General features: G+C 44.2%; 1 protein-coding gene across 1 annotated transcript in view; it reads right to left on the reverse strand.

The window, feature by feature from the left end:
• Positions 1-264: 264 nt before the first annotated feature.
• The window catches only part of TMEM169 (transmembrane protein 169), a 49473-nt gene continuing 33055 nt past the window's right edge, over positions 265-16682 (reverse strand). Inside the window, exons 2-3 of the mRNA XM_078679278.1 lie at positions 16196-16608; positions 265-3283 (exon numbers count right to left, since the gene is read on the reverse strand). Of these exons, the coding sequence (XP_078535404.1) occupies positions 2661-3283; positions 16196-16490 (918 nt within the window). The 5' untranslated portion in view covers positions 16491-16608 and the 3' untranslated portion in view covers positions 265-2660. The remainder of the gene's footprint in view (positions 3284-16195; positions 16609-16682) is intronic.

The following is a 16682-nucleotide window of genomic DNA, read 5'->3' on the forward strand; positions in this document are numbered from 1 at the left end:
TTCCTGCAAATAACATTGAATTGACAGTTCCTTACGTCAGCCTTGGTTTATCAGGATGTTAATGATGTTTGATAATGCATGAGAGATCATGGCTTTTGGGAACTAGAAGATATATCTAACACAAACAAGAAAGCAATATTTGGGCTCAGCAACACCTTGGTAATAGAAAGTAGATGATGAAAAGTGTCCCCATTCCTCTGACTCCTCTAGACACCAAAGTGCACTGGTTTTTTTTTAGACTCTGAAGAATAACAACACACAGCCTTGTACTCTCTTACACATATTTAATCAGTGCCAAACAAAACCAGCCGAACATGCTTTTCCAATGTCATGCAGGCTGGCATCGTGCTTACCCCGACATGTGCAACCCTCGAAGAAAACAGTGCAACCGAGTCAGATGTACAGACATTCCTCTATTTACAAGTGCAAACAAGCAGTCCGATGCCCACCAGGTGTAAGATTAAAACATCACGCAATGACTGGCATCCCACCCTTGTCTTCATCCCCGCAACAAAGAACATGGTCTTTTTTATTAAATCAAACATTACAAACATAGTATGGTGCAGTTTGCAACAACAGAGGATGCTTGTCAGAGATGGAAAATAACACGATCCATGCATTGGTTGTGGTGGCAAATTCACTAGTAGCAAAGCCAAACTGATGAGCCATTGACTTATTTACTACACAAACAATGTGCTGGAAACCAAGCTACAATATTCTTAACTTGCACCCTTACAAGACTTGCCAGCACAAACATCTGTTAATGTGCTAAACACGTGATCACTGACTTGGAAGGCAGAATTACCTGGATAGGGCCACAGATTAGCAAGCTTTGGCGGAATTCGTAGACTTGACAGCTAATAGATTAATTATAATCCACGGTGATACACCTGACTGAGTACAAGAGTTTCAGAAATTATTCCGGTACTTGATGATTGGTTAAATTTTTAAATCATAAAATGTAAAAAAGTAGCAAAAATGAGAACAAAATATGTGTGAAAAACATGACAGAGATGAAAAGTACTTAGATATTGAAAACACAATGGACAGTGAAAGAATTTGATAAAGGAGAAGAACCTGTAAATAGTGGTAAGAAATGTACATGTTGAAACATAAATTGGCAAGATCACTCAGTCAGATGCACATATGCAGCCGAATCATTGTACGTCTCCAGGCTTAAAATCTTGCAGGGAGAGGCCTGCTCAGCCTTCAAACTATTCTCAGTTTGATAAAAATGAATGCTATTAAGTCAGAAATAGTTTATGCGACAAAAGGCAACGCAGTGTGTGCTATACGGATCACTGACAGAATATCGGAAACAGAAATATCATCTGGACATAATATTGTGTCACAAATTTCAAGGGCTAAAATATTGAGGTTAGTGCAAATAGGCAAGTCTAGATTTACTATTCTTAACTCCATATCTGCATACCTTGAAGATGTATATATTGTAAAGGTACATGTATGTGGTGGTATCTATAGTAAAAATGTGCATACCGATAGAAACTAACAGTCACCATATTTGTGTCCTCGATATTCTTGACGCGATATTTTGGTCCATGATATTTCAATTTCCGATATTCTGTTTAACTACAAGCTATACAAATCAGTCCCATTAACAGCATTAATAGTATTAGCACCAGGCACCATTACAGACTGAAGTGAGACACCATGGGACTGAGTGTGTCTTAAAATGGCTTAGTAACAAGGGTGGTTTACATTTAGAAAATACATACCATAGGTTCCTAGCAAACATGACTATGCCTATTTTCAAATGGCATTTCTATGCATGAAGGGATCCTAAAATATTTGGAAGTTGCTCTTGGTGCTCCAAGTACTGCAGACTGAGTAGCATCATAGTGCTGCTGTGCTGGTCCCCATTGGAGGTCTCTGCTTGTGTGCCGGTCTCACCGAAGGGTGAACGATGCTTGACCCCCAATAGAAGTAACCTCTGGAAGATTCAAAGGTACAAAGGGCGTGGCCAAGAAATAAAGATGTTTTCTTTTTCAACAAAATACATGAGGGGGACAATCGAGCGGGAACCGGGGCTGAGCTTGAAACAGGAACCCAAACCTGGACTGAAAGAGGAAGAATAGCCCAGGTTATGCATGAAACAAGAATTAAAGCTAGGCCTGAAAAAGGAACTCAGACTGACCCAAAACATCAAAGCAACAATTTGATTTACTCAAGATTTTTCAAAGTACTGCTGTTATCAAATGCACTTAAAAAATGCCTTAACAGGCACAAACACTAAAGGGCAAAACAAATATTTGGAGCGAAGATAAAAAATAAACATAAAAATATCTCATTGCACATAATCCTAAAGTAGTTTTCAAAGCAGCCGAAGTGATCCACAAATCTGTTTTTGGCACACGCATATTGCAAGGAACAGTTTTGGCTCTTCCCTGCACATGGTTATGGTGGTTCACACTACAGCAGTGCAGTCTTGCTAAAACGCAACACTGTTAAAAATGATCAGTAGCTAATATGTCAAATACATAAAATAATATATAAACGTAAGTAGTAATGTCGTGAAAGGTCCAAATATTGTTCAGAGGAATACTGTTGTCAATTTGCGCCTGTGGTAAAGTGCCTAGAACCAGGAAAATGACCAGTGACCTTAATCTGAACTCAAATCTGAGTTAGAGTGAATCAAATCCTCAGACTGCTGAGGTATCCACTCCCTGAGCCGAGCCTTTCCCAGATAGGCTGCCTGAGACGTTATCCGAGTCTAGTAACTCTACAATGCTGTAAGGGGAGCAGTCTTCCAGGCCCAGCTTACTGCAGAGCCAGCCGCAGAACCCCTTCTCCATATCCCTCACCGCACGCCACCACTCGCTGAATGACCAGGAGATTTGCGTGATGGCGGTGTAGAGGCCCAGGGAGAAGGACACAGACACAATAATGAAGGGATAAAAGATCATCAGGAAGGGGCAGATGGTAATCTTGTGCCAAAATGTCCTCTCTTCATTGTAAACTAAGAAGATGTTGTACCACGTGATGGTGCCATAGTAGAATGATAAGACGAAGGAGAGCACGAAGATGACTGGGAGGCAGGCGATACTCCACAGGAGGATCTGAGGGCCCTTGTCCAAGCCAACAGCGCACCTCTTCTTCCCCTCTTGTGCGTCATCCTTCAGAGGCTCCTTGGACCTGGTCAACTCCTGGAGTTCCTTTTCAGTAAGTGTCACATGGATGTCCACCATCTGGCCTTTCTTTTTGCCCCGGGTAATGGTGCCAGTCAGGGTCACGTACCTGCTGTCCAACGGCATGTTCCATCCACCTGTAAAGTGAGACACTGGATTATTTGTGAGCATTCTACGTAGCTGTCAATTTCTAAACTAAAGGAGACAACAAGGTACGATTATGTAAGTTATGCTGAACGTATACCACACACTACTTTATTTGCAGTACTAACATATAGTAACCATGCGCAGAAGATACCTTCTGACTACATTGCACCGCCACTGTAAATCAATACATAAGGGAAGGTTTATCTTACAAGATGGCTGCCTGCATTTCCATATTAGACTGTAAAGTTCCACCCTTCTTACTATAATCTTCCAGCCAGTGTAAAGCTCTGCTGAAACTACATTTGTGCTTATGGCTCTTCCTACTCGTTCTCTGCCATACGGTACCAGTTCTTGTAATCCTGAGCCAACCTCCATTATACTTTCTATTGAGCTTCTTGCTCAACACTGTAGGCTCTTTTATCTATCCTCATGTATCACCCAAGTAGTCTGTTTTGATATTCTAGTGCCTATAATGATTGGATTTCTCCCTCTGGACATTTGTAAAAATAAAGGCACCACATTATGAGGCTGAACTTTGCAATCCCCTGCTCATGGCTCCCAATGAGTACTAGATCTCCAATGGCGATTGAAGTGCTGTTCTCAGCTGCACCCAGTATCACAATCTGGCCAGGGAGGGCTCACCCTGCCCCCAACTGGCCAAACACTATGAAAGCCTGCTTGGTTCAGTGCCCACATGCCCTAATTCGTGAAACCTAAGAATGACTTAAAAAGTCACCGCATCTTATGATTTTAAACATCTCTTGCTCAAGTTTAAAGGTCCTGTGCAAACTGCATGATGCACATATGCAGCAAGCAAACCCTCTCAAAAGTGGCACATCTTTCAGTGGCCCAGAGTCGAGTCAACAAGCTAGTTGCCTCTTTGACATGCCAATACTAATCAGCACAAGACATTTAAATCAGTGAAGACCTCCTTTCGCAATGTAGACGAGGGGTCTCCAAACTATGGCCGACGCGCCACATCCGACCCTCTACAAGATTTTATCCTGCAGCAACTTTAGCATTAATAGGCTAAAATGTAATTTATATGTTGTTTTCCAAAGCCTCGGATTCCAATGATCAAAGGAAATATATATCCAATTCCTTTGGCAGTCTGTAGAAGGCAACAGAGCCTCTTGAATCTTCTCTATTATTTAAAATGAATTTAAGAATTCATAGCCCACTTGTTATATCTACAGTTCAGTATTTGATTATTTTGTCCGAGCATGTGCTAATGTTTGACATTTGTATATATTATTTCTCAGTTTATGCATGATATTGTTTCTTTGTAATTTTCACATTTCTCTTTTGTTCTGAATCCTATCATGCTGATTGGAAATAAGATCCAGAAAACCTTATTCATTCATTTAAATTTAATTCAGTCATTTATAAAACTGATTTTTTGGGAATTTTGCCACAAAAAACACAGCACACACTACATGTTCGGTCTATTCGGCTCTAACTTAATTGGCGCTAAGACTGAGCCTTAGTGACAGCTTCCACCCTGAATGAACCATAGTTTCTCCCTCTTTGCACCTCCAGCCTCTGCGGCCTCTCAGACCTCCCCTACCATGAAGCTACCTCATGTGTTCAGCACTAATGTACCTTAGAGCAACCTTCAGCCTTCATCTAAGTCAATCAACCCCTCAGATTGTAGCATTAGCTTCAACAGGCAAAGCCATATTACCAGAGGAACTAAACCACTGTGATAGACCAACTCCTCTCACCGCTACTCACCCAGACCTTCAATATACGAGCGTGGGATCATTTGCGTGCCCGTCACCTCTGCTGCCATTCTCTTCTAAATATCCTCAACATTAATTGGACTAAGAATGTCCTCCATGTCTTCCTTAACATCAACGGATCCCACCCCCGAAAAATCTTCACCGAGCCAATCAGAGCCACTGCTACAAAGAGAACAAGTTCTTTAGAGGTCTGGTTTCTCTACCATCTTCCACTCCATTGAAGCCACTTCGGCAGGATCTGGGAAAACGTTCCATTAAAGATATTGTTCGGCTCGGCCCTTTATTATTTTGGGTACGTCTAGGAAGGACCCGCGAATTGCCAATTATGCTGCTGCCCTTAACGAACTCATCAAATTGGATACATGCAATAAGATTAAGTGGATATGTAAGCTTAGACAGCTCCTATCAGACATAGGGTTGGGGGAAACTTGGGTTAGCCAGACTCCCCCACCTAAGCAAGTAATCAAGAAAGCATATTGGGAGTGGGTGCAGGCGGAGGAGATGCTCAGTTCCAATTGGGGGATTCTTACTGAGCAGTTTCTGGAACATAAGCCTGTCCGGAAGCTCGAACCCTTTCTCGACTTCATTCAAATTCCTAGAGACAGGACACTCTATTTGAAGTTGAGGTTTGGAACCCTTCCGCTCAACGAACTAACAGCAGGATGGGAGCAGTGCAATCCAGCATCTGCTTCTTGCCCTGGCTGTGCAGCCCCTACTGAGTCCCTTGCCCACTTCCTTTTTGCCTGTACAGCCTATAGGGTAGCGAGAAGAAAATGGCTTAAACCCATTTGCAAAAAGTTGGGCTTTAGGAATCACAGGATGGCGCTACGCATTTTAAAATCTGACACTACCTCCCTTGTCATGATCTGCGGGGTAGCCAAGTACTTGGGCAGTGCTTGGTTAACCCGCACCAAGCTGCTAACGAAAAAGAAGAGCAAGGTGGCTGAGGGCCCATTTTGAACTATTGTTTTTATTGGCTGTATATTAACTGGTTTAATTGACTTTTGATTGTACATATTTTTTATGATAAATGTTATACGATTTTATACATTGGTTGCATGTAAAAAATGTTTTTTTTTATTTATGAGTTGAGAATGTATATGCTTTTATGATAAATTTGTATCGAATAAAGTACATACAACAACACTGCTACAAACAATTTCGTCAGACCTAGAGCTCATTCTCTTATCTGGGTACCTTATGTAACTTGTACAGTGTATGCACAACTTTTTCTGCTACTACAGACTAGGCAGCTTTTTTATTTTTTAGTTTGGTGGTCAGAGTACTCCATCGCAAACATGTTAGAGCACCGGGCCCTCCTAACTCTGGGTTCACCTCTGTCTACTTTGCACTTTATGTTTTTTTTGCGATGACTATAATGCACGCAGAATACATTTCTTGAAACTTATTCTGAATTCTGCCAATATCGAACACTGAAGGTCAGCATTGCTATGTCCTCAGATGCTCCCTTCACCTTGTATTTGCTGGGATGTAGCAAATTATATTCAGAGATCTGTTAAACATAGTTGCACTCTGTGACGGGGTCTGCAAGCCATTACGGGCAGGCCTTCAATTTTTTTAATGGTTGTTCGGTCAAACTATCTCCTATATATGTAATATGGTTTTATTGAATTAATCTTATCGCAATATATCTATAACTTGTTGTACGGTTGCTTGATGGTTTCATGATTCTGTAATACGTATTTTAATATGTTAACAAGTATTTATGGTTACTGTAACCAAATAAAGCATTTTTACTGACAGACTGACTAACTGGCCTTCCCGGATGACATTCTGATTGTTAACAAGAAAGAATAATACTGCTGTTGAATACGTTTTGTCTATTTTAGAAAACAGGGGGATAACTTTAAGAAAAAACATATGCACTTTCAAAACACATAACGCTGGGTACCTGGATCATGTACTATTGTTCCAAGGGTTAAGCCATAACCCTGTTTAATCAACAGCATTATCAAGGTTTCCCTTCCAAGGATAAGGGATCAACTGCATTCATTTTTAGGAATGTAAAATGTCTATTAAAAAACTTTAACAGATTTTGCAAAAGTAAATGAAAGTTTCAAATGCTACTTAAAAAATGGCCAACCCAAATTTGGACAAAAAGTGTTTGCTCAGCACTTGCACTACAACCGTGTGTGGAAGTTCATGTTTACTAGTGTTGATGCAAGTTTGTGTGGCTTTGGTGCTGTACTCTGCAAAAATGATGATGTAACTAAAGTAACCATGGGTTCTGCATTAAGAACCTTGAAATAATTTGAAAGAACATACTCAGTTATTGAAAAGGAAATCTTGCATGCCCTTCGGAAAATTCAAATCTTATCTGTAGAGGGACCTTTTATACCTAGGACTGACCGCCAAGCCATAGTTGTTATTCTCAGTGGTGAAAAGGAAGTGGATGTTCATCGGGATGAAGAGGACATTGAAGAATGCATAATTGCCAAAGTTGATGGTTTTGTGGTTTGTAATGATATGACAGTTTGGTGCACTGAGTTAGGTAACAATATGACTTCAAAGTAGGTGATGAGGCTTGGGTCTGAAGAATGTCCCAAAGAAAAAATGTTAAGACTTGATCATCAATCTGTTTGGAAAGGAGCCTTCAAATTAGCTCTTGAGAATGGATTGCTTATGAGGGTTGGTGACATAATTCCTCCAGCTTGTTTTAGACAAATAATTTATTCAATTCATTGTGGCCACATTGACATGCCTTTCACAAAAAAATTGGAAACAACTTTTAGTGGCCATGGTTATAAGTGTATATAGGGAGAGGGATACATGAAAGTTGGAATAGGAGAGTCTCCTGCATGGTGAATAGTTGTGTCCTCTCTCCTTATTGCCCAAGTGAAAGTACCTCATAACCTGGTTTTGGGGATTTGCCTCCTGCATCACGATAATCTAGTTTCTGTGCAAAAGATTAGGCCCGCCCCTTGATGTGAGTGCAGCCCTGGCCCCTGGAGCGGTGCACAAAGAGCACTGTCTGTAGTGACAGGAGATTGCAGTCACAGGTACAAGCATGCACGGGGGTGGCAGCATTCTGTGTTTTAGCAATCCTAGTGTGACCAGATCTTTTTAGGTTTCGCCCTGGGCGTTGCAACTGCGTAGCAGTTGCTCCGCCCACGGCGAAACCTCATGATCCTACATATGTACTTTGGTTCAGCCTCTGTCTACCATTGGCTAGCTCCATAAATGGAGGCTAGCCATTGGGAGACAGAGGCTGTCAATCACGCTTTCTCTTGAAAACGCGATTCGGGGGCGTTTCGCGGTGTTTTTTTAAGCCCCGCCCCTTTGTCAAGGGCCGCGCTGTGATTGGCTGCCGGCCCGGGACACCCCCATGACGTCATTCCCGGGCCGCGCTGTGATTGGCTGCCGGCCCGGGACCTGACTTGTTTTCAGTGGGATGGTTGGCGAGGCAGATGCTTTTGGTGTAGTGGTCACTCCTTGGACATCTGTATTCTGTTTGCCCCCGCAGCAAGTCAGATTAGGCCACGTTGCAGTAACCATCTCCTTAAAGTCGTATCCTGATCAGACCTCCTCTACCCAAAAATGTGCCTCCTCCGAGCGCATCTGCAAATTTTACCCACAGTTAAGACAGGTTGAAACTACAGGGTCTAATCCAAATATCAGACACTTCCTTCTCTTTGTGCATCTTTCCAAACCTATCTTCTCGACAAGTATACTTTACCCCAGGCATAGCTCGTGGTTATAAAGCAATTTATTTGCCCGCTGGTTTAATAATTTAGTTGCCCACTGTACGTGCAGTCGCTTATTTGATACATTGTAAAAATAGTTTTACAGTTTTATTGTGCACTGGCCACAATAAAAAAAAATGCCTTCACAACAGCAATCTCCAGCGGCATCGAGCTGGCTGCTGCTGCAAAGCATCATTTTCGTCCTGCCTTTATAAAAACAATTTAAGATATATTTGTTGAGGTTGCCTGGACCCTGTTCCCTTCCCCCTGCACGGGGATTCCTCGTGTGCGTAACCATAGTAACTGCGCTCACGTGCCCGCACATTGATGCCTTTCAATGTTCACTCTGACCAACAGAGGTTATTCTAATCCCCTTCTTCTCATTTTAATTTAGCAGCGCGCATTGCTTCGGTAATTAAAGTGACCTCATCCACTACGGAGTTCCATCTTAATTGTTAACAGGCTAATGTCTGTCTCAACTTGTCTCTATTTCCTCCTCGCTAATGCTGGTCTGTGTATCTGCGAAGCAGCCTAGCAGCAGCATATTAGTGTTACTGAGATGCTGCTGCAAATCCCATCAGAGTGACGACTAAATTTATGGATAATATTTTGAAACTTTAAATACAATGTTATAGGGCAAATATGTTAAAATCAGGCTTATCACGGTTCCCCCACAGTCAGAAAGTCGGAGATGCGAGTGCAGCCTATTAACGCCAAGCGGGATCACGACTTAACGAACTGGTCTCAGAGAAAATTCTCGGGTTACTCGAATGTTTCATTTCATGACACTCTCTGTCTAGCCCTCTTTTCTTCATTCCTGCCTCTCCTCTGTTGCACCCATCGCTCTCTCTCCACCTCCCGCCCCACGCCCCCGCCTCTTCGCCTTGCCTGACTCCCACATGCCAATGCTGAGTGACAAAGCCGGATTGAGTGAAGTTGTGCGAGTCCCCCGGCGCGGCGCTCCCTCCCCGGGTGCCGGAGGAGACCCCCCAGGCTCTCGTGGGCCCCTCCCGCAGGACTGGGGCTCCCCGTTATTGGTGCTGATGGGCTGCGGTGTGCGCAGCTGGAGGAATTCTAAAATGCACCCTCCCTTAGGAGTTCGACCCGGCGGATTCCCACAGGTGGCACTGGGAGGGAAGGGGGTGGGAGGCTAAGACTACCGCTCCCACGGGAAAATGCTTTTTACGAGTATGTGAGGGATTTGGGATACAGCCCTAAAGAGTATGGGGGTGTTAATAATGGAATAGGATTGTGGGGCTTATTTGCATATGCCTAGGATGTGGCTGTGTTTTGTTGGGGTCACTGGGCTTTGATGTCTGGACTGGACGTGGGATGGGGCTTTGTAAGATCTGATTAGGTTTTCACTCGGCGGGAAGGGGGGGCGTGGGGTCTATCAAGGGTCTCATAACGGAGGGCATGAGAGGGGGGGCGGGTGGGGTGCCCACACTGGACTTTCCAGGGTCTCATAAAATAAATAAAAATAAAATAAAAAAATCTGTTCAGGGTCTCGGATGGAGGGGTAGGAAGGGGGGGGGGTTCTTACATGGTTCAGTCCAGGATCTAAGAAGGTGGGGTCGTAGCTGGGAGTCTCAGACGGACCTGTTCATGGTTTCCCCTTAAAAGCAGATAAAGGCGATCTCCCACGGAGCTGTCCAATGTTTCACTCCCAGGAGGGGAGAGGGCGCGGATCTGCCGGAAGTGATGTTAAGAGGCATATATAAGAGATTATCCGTCAGTAATAAACATGACACCGAAGCCTATTTTACATGCAAGTTTGTGCTCGCCATTAGGAAGTGGTAGTCTCACCCCCAGAGTCTACAAACATTTAGAATGGATATTTTGATGGAAGCAAGGGCTGCTCCATTTCTGTTCGATGACACCGGGTTTTACACTTGCTGCGGCTACAACCCTGGGGCGCCAGTGGTATTACCGTGGAAAGTCACGCAAAACAGGTCAGGCTTTGAAAACCGTCACTGTGACAGCCACAAATGTAAAACCCCAGGCGGGACAAGGTGTGGAACCACACCCCCACAGAGAGGCTGGTGCCACACCTCTATAGCAGGACTGCCTTCTTTCCGTCATTAGGGGCATCGTATCCAGTCCTCATCCTTTATGTCATCACCTAATGCATTATGGGTATTGTAGTCTTGCTTCCATTGAACTAATTAGACTAAAACACCTGAAAACCATGACTGCTCCAGTGTGTGTGTATGTGACTGCTCCAGTGTGTGTGTGTGTATGTGACTGCTCCAGTGTGTGTGTGTATGACTGCTCCAGTGTGTGTGTGTGTGTGTGTGTGTGTGTATGTGACTGCTCCAGAGTGTGTGTGTGTGTGGGACTGCTCCAGTGTGTGTATGTGTGTGTGTGTGACTGCTCCGGTGTGTGTGTATGTGTGTGTGACTGCTCCAGAATGTGTGCGTGTGTGACAGCTCCAGTGTGTGTGTGTGTATGTGACTGATCCCGAGTGTGTGTGTGACTACTCCAGTGTGTGTATGTGACTGCTCCAGAGTGTGTGCGTGTGTGACTGCTCCAGTGTGTGTGTGTGTGTGTGTGTGCGCATGTTACTGCTCCAGAGTGTGTGTGTGTGTGTGACTGCTCCAGGGTGTGTGTGTATGTGACTGCTCCAGGGTGTATGTGTATGTGACTGCTCCAGAGTGTGTGTGTATGTGACTGCTCCAGAGTGTGTGTGTGTGTGTGTATGTGACTGCTCCAGTGTGTGTGTGTGTATGTGACTGCTCCAGAGTGTGTGTGTGTGACTGCTCCAGTGTGTGTGTGTTTGTGTGACTGCTCCAGTGGGTGTGTGTATGTGACTGCTCTGGGTGGGTGTGTGTGGGGCTCTGGGTGTGTGTGTGTGTGTGTGTGTGGCTCTGGGTGTGTGTGGCTGGCTCTGGGTGTGTGGGTGTGTGTGGCTCTGGGTGTGTGTGTGTGTGTGGTAGTAATTGCTGTCTGCTGAGCTCGTCCGTAGGGTACAATAGGTCTCACATTTGCGAGAGATTAAGCTATTGGCAATGTAAATGACAATGCCAGTTATTTATCGGTTTTCAAAACCAACACATAAATACAAATTTTGTCATTTACAATGCCAATAGCTCTAACTTTTCCAAAGGCGAAACCGTTGCATTGTAAATGCTTGTTTATCTGTGTCACCAAACTAATAGCCTACCAGTCCACTCATTTAAAGTTACGCTGCTACAGATGAACCCGGATCCTTGTGCTAATATGGTGAGTGCATGTGTGTATGTATATGTGTGTTATGGATGTTACACACGTTGTCCTTGTCTGATTGAACCAGAGTGAAAGAAGCCTGTGTGTTCCATTTTGGAAACTCCTGGCCTGTTCATGTGCACAACAAGGAGGTCAGCTCACCTTCCCAAACAGTGGAAGTGTATTGCTGACATTCCAGAGACGGGAGGGAGCAGACCATGAGACTGAAATGGGGAAAATGGAGACTGAATCCCTTTGGAAAGTCAATAAAGTATTTTTGCTACACAGGTCTACTGATTAGTTATGGTCATTGAGAGTGTGAAATGTCGTTTAGAAAGTATCAGCCTGTTGTCTGTCTTCCTGCTCACTGTCAAGTTTGATTGTTGAGGGCCAGGTGCAGCCTGATCGGGAAACATCCTTTACAACAAAACTTTTAAAACGCAGTGCTATTACAACGCAGGTTTTACAACGAAACCCATTACAACGCATTGCACTGGGGGGGGCTCTAGGATAGGGAATAGATTTAATTTACTATCCAACACCTTCCCTAATATCCACGGGGACTGGAGTTGGAATAGTAAATTAAACTATTCACTATCCAGCACCCCAAAGCGCTATGCGTTGTAACAGCATGCGTTGTAAAAACTGCGTTGTAACAGCATGCGTGGTAAAAGCATGCGTTGTAGTGTCATACATCCGCCTGATCACACCTCTTTCTACCTCTGTTGTGGGTGCTCTAACTTGAAGACAACTCTCTTGTGAGAAGCCTCACTCTAGACAAGTGCCGAGTCTGGAAGGCAGCCTGAGAAGGAACCAAGAGTGCATGAGCAAGAAGAAAGACTAAAGAAGAAGGGCTATTGGCAAGCCATGGCACTCGCCAAGTGTGCCTAAACAAAGTCTGCTGCCACCATCATGACAATTGCCTCAAGTGTGCCTGAGAGGTATGTGCCACTGAGAAGAGGTTTGTATCAAGCCCCTGCCACTGGCCTAGCGCGTGCCCAAGTGGACTATGCCACAATAGGTGGACCTGCTGTCTCAAGGCACTTACCCACTTTATGCCTGAGTGACTGTGCAGCTGAATGGGGCGTTGACCCAAACTGCGCCCAATCGGACTAACCTGCTGCTGCTGAAACTTGAAGCACCTTAAAGTGACTCAATTGGGGTTGACCTTATACTGAAGACCTCCTTGACCCCAGGTGGATGACTCCGCGGAATAGCTAACTCACTGGACAGTCTATGTGGAAGGGGATATTGCTGCGAACTGCAGTTTAAAGCCAATACTGTGTGCCCAGAAGAGGGCACTGACTGGAGACAGACAATGAGTGCCTCCTACTGCCTTCCAGATGGGGAGAGCACTGCCTAATATTCAGACCATGGTAATTTGGGAGCAAGGGGGGGAGGGCAAGGAAGTATCCTCACAAGAATGCAGTTGTCTTACACTAGAGACTCTGAGTTCATGATATATTTTGCAGTATGTAGTAATGAGTTTTACTGTGCATGAAAATTCTCCTCTTTTACAAAGATAAGCACAGGGCTGGACAATCAAGTTATTACACTGTTGGGATTGTGTTGAGTGCTGAGGTTACTGCACCCCCACACTAACCTCCCTGAGAAGGGCATAGCTGCTCACCACTACTGATGCTGAGAGGCACGTGCAGAAGGGGCTGCACTTGGACCAGTTTCCAGAGCCCCAGCAGGACAGGTCCCATGGCATCAGAGGCAGGTGGTACAGGTTTAGTAGTCCCTGCCTGCCCTATAGCCCTGCAAACGGGGTGTGGCAATGGTATTTATTCGGACATATATGTTACTTGATCATTTTGATCTATCCTTTTACAGAACCTACCACAGACTATAGCATAAAATTTTACCAAGATGTTTTTGCAATGGAAGAAATACCGGACAATTTGCTCCATGACAATGGGGTTAATTTATCTTAGTTGCCATGAAAGTGTATTTAAGTAAGTGTCACATTTAGCATCTAAGAACACCTCTTTACCATCCCAATATCTAACATAAAAGTGGAGAGATTCAACAAAGTACGAGTACAATATGTCCCGTGCAGGCCACTGTAGTTTTGCCTATGTTAGCCTGAGCATGTTCTCTGTCCTCTGCTTTGCGCATATTACTACACAAACTCATTTTGCTTTGTGCCACACTGTACTTTCACACAGAACATGCTGTTGTTTTTGTGCTCGGTTCTTTCATAGGATTTAGTCTGAACATCGCAGACAAGGTCAAACAACAATGCCCCTTGTTATTGTGTTCTGGTCAGGCTCTAAGCACCTAGACAAAACACGGAAATGCAGCGGTTGTTTGGGAACATGTACTTTAGGTCATACGGGTATGCACAGATAGGTGACACACACTTGGAGAAGGACCTTTCCAGGCAAAAGATCGTAACAGCACCTGAGATGTAGAACTTGTATCTGTGTATGCTAAGGTAGGGGGTCTGCTGCTAACTCCCAGAGGTATTCTGGTATGTAATCAATTTGCTTCTGTAGCAGGGGAGGGAGGTTAGGCTACACTGCCGTATATAATTAGAGCTCCTTTTAGGATATACTGGCTACTTGCTATGTTGACCATATTTATGTTAGGCATTTTCATATTTGTTGTGGCACGTATACTACATAATAGAGTACGATAGTTGAAATAAACATTTGAAACTTTCATGTCTCGGTCAGACCTTATTGTGGACTAGTACGAGTGTGAGAGTGAAAGGGTGTGTCCTGCATTTACGATTCCGGAGGGGGTCGGGAGTGTTGTGTTCTGGGGTGTCTATTCACTAGTTCCAATGTGAGTGAGGGCAAGTGAGACACAATAGCTAGTTGGTCCCGGATTCATGGGTACTCAGGTGGTAGGATGACTCAGTCCCTGCCTACTAAGGTCCTATGATCCCAGGCTTAGTTCTGTGACTCCGTAGAATCTCTGCAACAGTATTAATTTGTGCTTGCAAACCCATGGCTGCGCACATAATGCAATGCATGCCCACAATATACACAAAAAAGGCACTATTATGCCAGCACCAGCAATATAAAGGCCAAAAGAGGCCCCCAATATTCTGAGAGGGGCCACCAATATGCCTGGAGTTAGGTTTATAAAACCAAAGGATACCCAAAACGTACTGAGAATAGTCTCCATAAAATCAGAACCAACATTACTTTAGGAATGAGCTCTACAAGGCAGAGATATGCCCACAATATGCAGCGACTGGGCATGTTTATATGTCCCTTAATGCCAGAACATCCCCATAATATTCTTCCAATATCCACCTTTATGCAAAAACAGAATTATGCCATGAGGGAGGTCCATAATGCTGGAGGCCAATCACAACATGCTGAGAACTGCCAATGTGTTTTACTTTGCAGTACGAATAATCGATAATGCTTAGGCTTGGGTCCCCGGCTTCCAGTAATGATTCACGGTGGGATCCTCAGACTCTAATAAGGATTCAGTGGGGCGGTCCCTGGTTTCTAGTAATGGTTATATAGGGTCCACAGAAGTCAAAAGGTTAAGAACCACTGGTGTATAGTAACTGAGAGTACTGCTGATAAAGTCACTATGTAATCTAATGCTATACGGAAAATATATTTACATGGCAGAAGCTCTTGGTTTATATATAGCTTATGTGGTTTATCTAAACCTGAAATAATGAAGAATAAAAAACACTGTCATCCAAACGCGTAACCTGAAGGAGACAGCTACTTCTTCAGCAGGAATCCTCCCCATTCAGGAATTATTGTAATCTTATTAATCTGGGAAGGCCCCTCTATGGAAAATTACTGTAGAGGTTTGTAACTCTTGCATCTTCCTCCAAGTGCCCACACTCTGGGATACCCTCTCACATGAGAGTCTAGCCTCACATTCTCTAGGAAGCCCCTCAAAGCCTTCCTCTTCCACCAACTCTTGATACAAGTAAAAGCAGAACAAGAAAGGACTGATCACTACTGGTGACCTAATGGAAAAATTAATTTGAGGGACCTCCAGACAAAACTTACATCAGTAAAGACCTTTCAATGGTTGTTTATTTAGAGGTAAGGTTCTGTGCCATTGGATCATATTCAAGAAATGGTCCAGTGGTTTCTTATTCATTATTATTATAAATATATTTTACATATAGCCTTGCTCCAGATCTAAGGCCATGGGGCTATACTGGCTTTTGGGTTTCCATCACCTTTTGTCAGAACACCATACCAATTGCCACCGGTCATAAGAATTAAAAGTTTCAGGTTTAATATCACGAAAGGATACCCACCATCTCCTACCGGGGTGCCCAGGAACCTTGATCCTTCCTCTGCACTTTTTTCCACCCCTTCCTGGTCCACGGGCTCCTCCTCCACCCGGTCACTCTCCGTCCGGTAGACTATTATGGACTCCGGCCTGGGCTCCTTCTTTTTCCTCTTTTTTCTCTCCACGGTGGCCTCGCCATCAAAATTCGCTGCTGCGGAGGCCGCGGCAGCCCGGCGTAGGGACCCGCGGTGCGGGCTCTGAGGAGCGCTCCTGTTGCCCTTTGGCGCAGGTTCCTCCATCCCTCTCTGGTCGCCCTGCATCTGTCCACAGTATCTCTATTTTAGACTATGGGCTCTGATGTCCTATACATGGAAATTTACGGCTTGTTATCGCTGAATAACTCTGAGCCCTGAAGTCTTCAAATGATCCACTTTTAACCTACCGTGAAAAACAAGAATACAAGAATCTAGTTACACATCTATGTGCGACAAATAGCACTTTAAACACATACT

This window comes from Lissotriton helveticus, chromosome 3_1 (genome assembly GCF_964261635.1).
Source record: "Lissotriton helveticus chromosome 3_1, aLisHel1.1, whole genome shotgun sequence".
Taxonomy (NCBI): Eukaryota; Metazoa; Chordata; class Amphibia; order Caudata; family Salamandridae; genus Lissotriton; species Lissotriton helveticus.